Raw genomic sequence first — 8926 nt, 5'->3', positions numbered from 1 at the left:
CATAAAATCTGGTTTAAATCAGGTCGTAAATCAGGATTATGACAAAAATGATGATATAAGACCAAAACTGGAGAGAGAGAGAGACTATGTGTGTGTGCGTATGTTTTTTTTTTCTGTGTGTGTATGTGTAGGTGTGTGTGTGCGTGCCTGTGCGTGTGTGTTTGTGTGTGCGCCGGGGCGGAGGGGGCTGCACTTTTTTTTTTTACGACACTGAGTCTGCCCCCCGCTACATCTGAGGGATCACTGCGGCCCCGGGGACCCGCGCCCGTTTTTATTTTCTACAACCGACACAGAGAGGCTGAGGACCCCCACCCCCACCCTACCCTCACCCCCAGGAGGAGGTCCTCCTGGGTGAAGGAGGAGCAGAAGGTGTGGAGGTGTGTCAGTGTGTCTGAGGACCCTCCTCCACCTGGGGACACTCTGTAGAAGGACAGAGAGCCAGCAGGCCGGTCCAGATACACTCCTACTCTGGTGGAGCCAGCGGGGCGGAGAGGGAGGTCTGTCTCTGTACCGTTGTACCGGGCAGAGTAACGACCATCATCATAACAATAAAGACTCCAGGACTTGTTGTTCAGTCCAAGCCTGCTGTCACCACCCCCTCCTCTCCTTGTTATTCCTCTGTATGTCACTCCTATCTCAACCCCTCCTTCCCACTCTACCTCCCAGTAACAGCGGCCAGTCAGAGCCTCTCTACCCAACACCTGGGGCCAGGAGTCAAATCTGTCTGGGTGATTTGGATACGACTGGTCCTCTCCAACCCGCCTCACCTTCCTGTTGTCCTCAGACAGAGAGAGTTGTCTGTGGGCCGTGTTGGGGTCCAGTGTGAGTTCACAGGCATCTGAGGGAGAACCAGACATGATGAGCTGCTGAACCGCTCTTCGTCATCATCATCATCATCATCATCATCATCATCATCATCATCATCATCATCATCATCATCACTAGTACTGTTCTCCTGCGCTCTGTGTACATATACATAGATATGAACACATACATACATATACATATGTACACATACATAGATACACACTCCTCAACAATAACGTTATGAAACAACAATATTATGAAAACATCAACAACAGTGTTATAAATACACTCATTCATCACTAGTACTGTTCTCCTGAACATGACATGTGGGGGGGGGGGTCATGTGATGATAGTTACACTATTGCTACATCAGCAACAAAAATCTCTCCTTGGATCCAGGACTTACCAAAGACAAGCAGCTCAGCGCTGTGATTGGCCGTGCCAGCGCTGTTGCTCGCCATGCAGCAGACCGTGTTCACGCCGTACCTCCCACCTCTGACGAAGAGGAACCCCCTCTCCACCCAGGCCTCTGATTGGTTGACTGTGCTGTTCCTCTCCAGGGGCCTGCCGTTGTGGAGCCACTCTACTGTGGGCTCCGGTGTGCCGCCGGCGTGGCAGGTGTAGCGGGCCGTTTGGCCCACGGGCAACACGTGGGTAGAGGAATGGAACTCTGTGATGCTGGGGGCCTCCTCCTCCTCCTCCTCCGTGGGCATCACTGAACCTGAAGAAACCAGGAGGAGAGGAGTGAACGTCTACAACACGGATCTAGAGATGCAGCGTCAGACACTCCCTTCACTCTCTCCTAACACCTGTCCACTAGAGGGCGACCCAGGGGATTCACACCCAGTATTCTGGCCTGCCTTTTCAAACATGATTGAATAACACAGCATTGTCTACAAAGATTTCCCAGGGAGATTAACGAGTCAGGGGCAGAGCTTGCAGAGAAGAAAGCAAAACCTTTAACCAGCTCCAATTGAACCCAACGAAAGCAATCGCAGAAAAATATGCTACGTAAACACTAGAGATGTGCAGACAGAGTAAGAGTTTATCGTTTCATATTTTAAACTGTTTAAAATATGCAATGGATTTGTGGTTAATTAAATGTAACTTCTTACTGTCAGCTATTTCTTGTATGCATCCTAATTATCTCTTACAAGTTTTGTATTGCATATCTTTTAAAGCGATTATAACCTGTCCTAAAAGGTCATTTAATAACTCTCATAACTTCTATAAAACCCTCATTAGGGTTTTATAGAAAACTCTAATGAGTTTAATATTAATTAGTATTAATACAAATTAATATTAATACAAATTCTTATAACAATTACAATTATTATGAGTATTTACATTTACATTTAGGGCATTTAGCAGACGCTTTTATCAAAGGAACTTACAATAAGTACATTTGTCATAAGAAGTGAAACAATATATCGCTGTCGGTACAGTAAAGATGTTCATAGCACCAAGTGCAAGTTCTAACAATCGCCAGTCTAACCCATTCCCTGTGTATAGCAGTGATTGCAGCTATTACAGATGCTTCACAATTAAGTACTTTGAATATGTGCAATGTAGATTAAGTGCGTACAAAAGTGTGTACATTAAGTGCCACGACGTACAACATACAATGGTAGCCGGAAGGGACTGGATGGCATTATCATTTTACTATAAGAACAAACTATTATTGTTTTTATTATTATTATTATTATTATTATTATTATTATTATTATTAATAATAATAATAATAATAATAATAGTAGTATCAATAATAATATTAGAATTTTTACTTCTATTGTTATTTTTATCAGGATGATATGATTTAGACTCACTGAACTGCAGGGAGATCAAGAGAATACTCAGCAGTCCGAATATCAGCAAGACAATGTTGCAGGACTTTAGGGCTGTTCAGGAATAGGACACACACACACACACACACACACACACACACACACACACACACACACACACACACACACACACACACACACAGTTATGTACACAGGGATATATTCATACTGCATGGCTGTCATTCACAGTCCAGACAGTCTTCCTACGGTCTGCAGAATCCCTCCCCATCTAGAAGAAACATCAGAAGTACTGTAGCTCTCGTGTTGAATTATGAACACACTTAAGCAGAACAACTGGTCTCCAGCATACTTGTTATTATTCCCTGATTATTGACATGTACACACATACAGTTACACAGTAATACATTCATAAACACAGTTATACAGTAATACATAAACATAATACATGAAAGTATTTCTTTGACTGGTTTATTTCTTTTAAATGCTCTAAAAAGGTCACCTACCAAATCTTCTGTGGCTGGTCTTCCTCGGGTCCAAAGACTTGTCCTCAGGTTCCATAGTGAGTCCAGGGTCCGGTTCAGAGACAGTGTCCATGGCTCCTCTCTGACAGCTTCCAGGGCTTCTTCTCTCAGCCTTCAGCCCTGCTATATTAGCTTGAAAAACGGTGTCACATGTTTTAATACTGACCAATCATTGGCTTGCAATGATTGGTCAACACAAACACAAACACAAACACACACACCACACACACACATACTGAATGTCAGAAGATTATTAGTCTTGTATGCACTTTAGACTTCATACAAGGCTTTGCTTATTTATACAAGGCTTTATTTATTTAAGCTTTATTTGTCTGAATAAATGCCTTGCTTAAACGTAACTGATTTGTGCCTTGTGAAAATATTCTCATTGGTTTTGCTTGAAGAATACAGCATTCTGGGGTTTGATTCTTGATTACTTTACCTGTCACAGCAGCAACCATTAAAATAACGTTCATGTAATGTCTTTGCAGCAAAAAAATGTAAGTTGTTCAGTGCCTGTCGTTGCTGGACTCTAATTGACATCATTTATTAATTCATCTATTTCACAGCAGTTAGCTGCCCACTGTAGTTGCCCAAACCACTGTCTGGAACAGAGCTCTACTGGTTACAAACCACTGTCTGGACCGGAGCTCTACTGGTAACAAACCACTGTCTGGACCAGAGCTCTACTGGTAACAAACCACTGTCTGGACCAGAGCTCTACTGGTAAAAAAACACTGTCTGGAGCAGAGCTCTACTGGTAACAAACCACTGTCTGGACCAGAGCTCTACTGGTAACAAACCACTGTCTGGACCAGAGCTCTATTGGTAACAAACCACTGTCTGGACCAGAGCTCTACTGGTAACAAACCACTGTCTGGACCAGAGCTCTGACTTGACTTATAGGTTAAAGTTAACTAGTTGATGCTATAGTTAGAGTCAAACACTGCCTGTTGTATGAATGGGTTCCACGATCACAGACAGTGCTATTGTTGTCAATTGTTTGCAGACATGGTGATTGTCTCAGTAGAAGTGATGGTCATTATGCTCATGCATGTCACCTCTTTATGTTAACCCATATGTGTGGTATGGGGATTTTTTTTATTTGATCAGGCATGGCTCATCTCACACATGTAGCAAATGTCGCATATAATGTCTCTTTTAAATCAGTTGAATTAATAAGTTCACAAGTTGATTTTAATCACTGAGTACCTCACTGATCTACATTTGATATACCTGCAATGTTTGAGATGTAAATTATTGCCACCTATTTGAATGGAATTCAAATAGGTGAGTACAAGTCCATGCACGCACGCACGCACACACACACACACACACACACACACACACACACACACACACACACACACACACACACACACACACACACACACACACACACACACACACACAGACAGACAGACACACACAGACACAGACACACACGCGCGCATGCAGACGCACACGCATGGGCAGCTTCGCGCTTCGTTACAGAGACAGGGCAGAGCGCGCAGGGGGAATTTTATGAATGGTGAATGTAGGAGATAATTTCCCCTGCTTAAAGTATTTTATTGCAGTTATACCCAACCGGTATTTGCGAAAAATAAACACAGAAGTGAAAGATCTGTCACAAGACGATTGATACGTATCCGTGCACATTTTTAAGTGGGTATACGCAAATCCTGGTGCGTTCCTAGTGGGTATACGGCGTATACCTGCGTATCACGTAGACTACACCACTGATGATAGGGCTATAATTAGATAATGTTGGCTATGTAATCGCTGACAACAGGGGACATTTCATAGTGGTTGGTGGAAACTGTGACATCTTAGCGTCCTTTGGCTTTTGTTGGGACTCAGGAGACGCAACTCAAAATTGAGACTATCCCGGCAAAACCGGGACACACGGTCACCCCATCACAAGTGGTAAAAAAGCGTGGCAAGCGACTCAGCAAAAATGTGCGTTTGACAACAATGCGCGGGCCGCACTAACACTAAACTTTGATGTCAAGTCGGGGGCCACAAAATATCATCCCGCGGGCCTCAATTGGCCCCCGGGCCGCGAGTTTTAGACCCCTGATCTACAGGGTAAGTAGTCAGATAATGAAGTGCCAAATGACAACACTGAACACGAACAGTTCTGTAAAACACCATTCCTGTTTGAAATTATCAGCACCAAAATGGAATGGATGTGACAATGTAACAGGGTAATAAGCCGGCAAGAAGTGACTAGTGACAACAATAAACATATCGACATGAAGATGTAGCTATTTTACATTTGCCGTCGTCAACTTTGACAGCACAGATCACTATTAATCAACACTAAGACCAGTGGCGGCTGGTGATCAAAAATGTTGGTGGGACACAGTAATAGACAGGGGGTCTGGGGTTCCCCCCCCCCCCCCCCCTAAAAAAAATGGAATTAAATAGATTTGATTTCCTCTATTCTGATGCATTTTGGGGACGGCCACTACTTATTTACCTAAGCTACTATTCATTCAGATTCATACTCTACATCCTGACTTGCAGGGCCTGGACAAGCTTACACTGAAGCCAGACCTACTTTATGGCCATTCCACCAGCCATTGCTATTTTACCCATTGATGTTATTCTGATATTGAGACAAATCATGATCACTGTACTATAGTGTCCATTCTTTGTGAGTCTCAATGTCTACTTCAAATGCAGTTAGAAATATGGGACAGTTGCTTCGTTTTGTTTATATGCTACAGGCCGAAAGACTAAATTAATATGTAACTTACTTGCTCCACTGACTAGGAAAAATGGTATGACCTATACCTGCTTTCTTTAAAACACACAAATAAATAATAAACATAAAGTCTCTTTGAAATGAAATATAAACGACATTTTTAAACATCCATGTCAGTATTTACCTTTTGAACTAAGGGAATCAAAGGCTACAGGCTCTCCTGATTAACTATATTACAAAATAATCTTTTCAGTTCTAGATTTCTTTTAGACCCAAGTAGAAACAATAATATAATAAAAATGAAATAATGGTTATATTAACTAAAAAGTAATAAAGTTTAGATGTTGATTATCCTCTACAGTTAAATAACTGTGATGTTAATATTTGTGGCCCTTCTTTGGACCTTGGGTAACGTCTTGCCACATTTGTTATTCATTTATTAGACTATTTGTATTTTTCGAACTTAGCATGGACTGCAGGGTGCATTCCACTTTCCATGAAAGCAATACTGGGTGCCCCCAGACATGGTGTTATCACACGTCAGTCATGGTCTGGTCACAAATATGTGCAAAACAACCGTGAGCAGAAGTGCTCATGGTTGTTGTGCCTACTTTAGAATAATATCAGTAAAAAAGTATTTTGCAGTAAAACAACTCTTAAGAGTACAATTTATCCAGAAAAGTTACTCAAGGAAATGTAACAGAGTAATTGTCACTAGTTACTTTCACCTCTGCACCTAGCAACCGATTTAACATAGGTAACAGTTAACAATTGTTAGCTAGCTTAACTTGATATATTGACATCTATTAGTCAGTCATCATTTAGTTAAACAACATGCAACAGCATTACTGAACTTACACGGTTTGATTGGAAAAAACAAGGTAAAGTTTTTTACCTCTTGGCTGCTGGTTTGCTGAACATGCTTGAAACAGATCTGAATCAACATCTCTGTGATTGAAATTACAACACGACAGCACCACCTGGTTCCGCCTGCTCATGGTGCGATCAAAGGCGGCTCGGAAAACGTTTTTCCACGTGTAAAATGAATTTAATGGTTGTGCAACAGACTGTTCTGTGTTTAGTCTGGAGAAGGAGGTGTGTCCCTCGTGAGTTGCCGTAAGGGGGAAGTTCGGGGAAGGTTACGGGTGATGTGTTGTGTGGGGGAGGGGAGATTAAAGTGAAGCAGAGTGGGCTGCTCCAACTGAGGCAGTTGGAGGTGGCCATCGGCGCCTCGGCAGGGGGGCGGCCACGGCTGTACGGAGGAGCTGGTGAGGATTCTTCCTACTCGTCTCGGCAAGTCCGCTTTTCTGCTGTGGGACAGTCTTCCTGATGCGACCAAGTCGGATTATGCTGCGATTAAAGAGAGGCTGGGAGCGGCGTTTGGACAGAGACAGTTAATGGACCGGTTCAGAGCAAGCCTGTCAGCCCGTGTGCGTGCTTCTGGTGAAAGCCAGGAGGTGTACGCGGCTGATGTGAGCCGGCTGGTCGCAGAGGCATTTCCGGATTATGGTGGTGTTGCACAGAGGGAGGAGAAGTTTCGGCGCTTCCTGGCTGGTCTTGACCCGGCGTTGAAGGCCAAGTGTTTGGAGATGGGCGCCACGGACCTGGAGGAGGCTTTGCACGTGGCGGAGCGATGTGAGAACGCCAGAATGACCCTACAGAGAGACTATGTGAGTACTGCTGCTGCTTCCTACGGTGGTGGGGGCCCATCTGTACAGTCCGTGTCGGTCTCTGATGGTCTCCAGAGAGCTGTTGAGAGGCAAACAGAGGACATGCACAGCATGAGAGTGGGAATGAAAGAACTTTGTGAGGAAAATCGGAGACTGAGGGCGGGGGATACTGACACAAGGGGGCGAAGGTTTCGCTCGCCCTCAGGAGGAGGCTGTAACTGTACCTGTGGTAGAGTTTAGATTTTCTGCCCGCACCCGAGCCCGAACCGAACCGACCCGACCCGCGGGCCGGGTCGGTCCAATATTTCCCGCCACTATCCTCGGGTCTGATCGGACCGGGCGTGATCAAGCTTTTTTTAATATATATATTATTTTTTTTAATCACTATTAGCTTAATTGGTACGGGCACAATTGTCTATTAATCAGACGAAATATTCTATATAGGTAGATAATATTCTTAATGTATACAAAGTTGCTGAAGTCAGACTACGAAATTGAAAAAGGCAACTTGTCAGGCGCAGTTTTCCTCCACTGGCAAGCGTAACACCGGCTCGTACATGTACGGTTCGTTGGATACAACAAATTCCTCATAATCGTCTTCAAAAGCAGATGCATCGCTAACTCCTCCAAATGTGGGCATATCTTGTTAATTGAATACGCTTAGAATTCCTTCGTTCACTGTACTCTGCGTTTGTAGCAATGACAGCGGCAGGTAACCTAGGTATCAGTGCGCCGCTGCCGTAGCCTATGTACAGGAATATAAACACTGCTGCTGAGACCCCGCAATTCCCTCAAAATGCAATGCAATGCAAGGTTGGTTTTATTTCTAACATTATTCTATAAACAGACATTTAGATTTATAGTCTGTCGTTATAATTGATTTACCTCGGGTGTACTGTGGAGTGGGTATGACTGTTTTTAATAGCAGGCTAGCATTGCCCGTTGACTTGCGCTAGCCTAGCACGAGCAAACTCTGCAACTAGAAGGACTGTATGAAATGTGTTGAAAACTGTCTCCAGTGATATAGAATACCAATGCTCACTTGGGAATCAGGCCCTATGTCCAAAATTCCGAACTACCCCTTTAAGAAATGGTCGGGTTTAAATCGGTCGCGGGCTCATCATGACAGTTAATGTACCGGGCCGGGCCGGGCCGGGCTCGAATGAGCACGGGCTCGGATAGGGTCGGGTTTGATTTTTCGGCCCGATCTAAGCTCTAACCTGTGGCGAGTGGGGCTGCCAGTTGAGAGGCTTTCGTGAGGAACACCATGGCCGCTCCCCCGAGCCTGGGCGGTCCCCGCGCCAGGGGGGTTTTCTGTCTCGTGGCTATCATTCAGATCCGTCTGGGATGCCCTCCAGGCCGCCTGGGGGAAGAAGCCCTAGCCCGAACTGGCGGGCTCGACGTGAGGACGAG

General features: G+C 44.4%; 1 protein-coding gene across 1 annotated transcript; it reads right to left on the bottom strand.

Moving 5' to 3' along the window:
* Positions 1–53: 53 nt before the first annotated feature.
* Positions 54–3609, bottom strand: LOC130385387 (E3 ubiquitin-protein ligase TRIM21-like). Its single transcript, XM_056593881.1, has 5 exons — positions 3576–3609; positions 3116–3265; positions 2634–2705; positions 1214–1528; positions 54–838 (listed from the first exon to the last, which is right to left on the bottom strand). The coding sequence occupies exons 1-5, from the start codon at positions 3607–3609 to the stop codon at positions 279–281; spliced, it is 1131 nt and encodes a 376-aa protein (XP_056449856.1). The 3' UTR covers positions 54–278.
* Between the last annotated feature and the right edge of the window lie 5317 nt (positions 3610–8926).

Source organism: Gadus chalcogrammus, chromosome 7 (genome assembly GCF_026213295.1).
Source record: "Gadus chalcogrammus isolate NIFS_2021 chromosome 7, NIFS_Gcha_1.0, whole genome shotgun sequence".
NCBI lineage: Eukaryota > Metazoa > Chordata > Actinopteri > Gadiformes > Gadidae > Gadus > Gadus chalcogrammus.
The sequence above is the reverse complement of the archived record's forward strand: the minus strand, read 5'-3'. Positions and strand labels throughout refer to the sequence as shown.

Bases quoted from the DNA above. Each gene is read 5' to 3' on its own strand.
- LOC130385387 (XM_056593881.1), bottom strand. From the start codon at position 3,609: ATGAACGTTATTTTAATGGTTGCTGCTGTGACAG. The intron at 2,706-3,115 runs GTAGGTGACCTT...ATTCCTGAACAG, and splicing joins GACCAGCCACAGAAGATTTG to CCCTAAAGTCCTGCAACATT. The intron at 1,529-2,633 runs GTGAGTCTAAAT...TGGTTTCTTCAG, and splicing joins CTTGATCTCCCTGCAGTTCA to GTTCAGTGATGCCCACGGAG.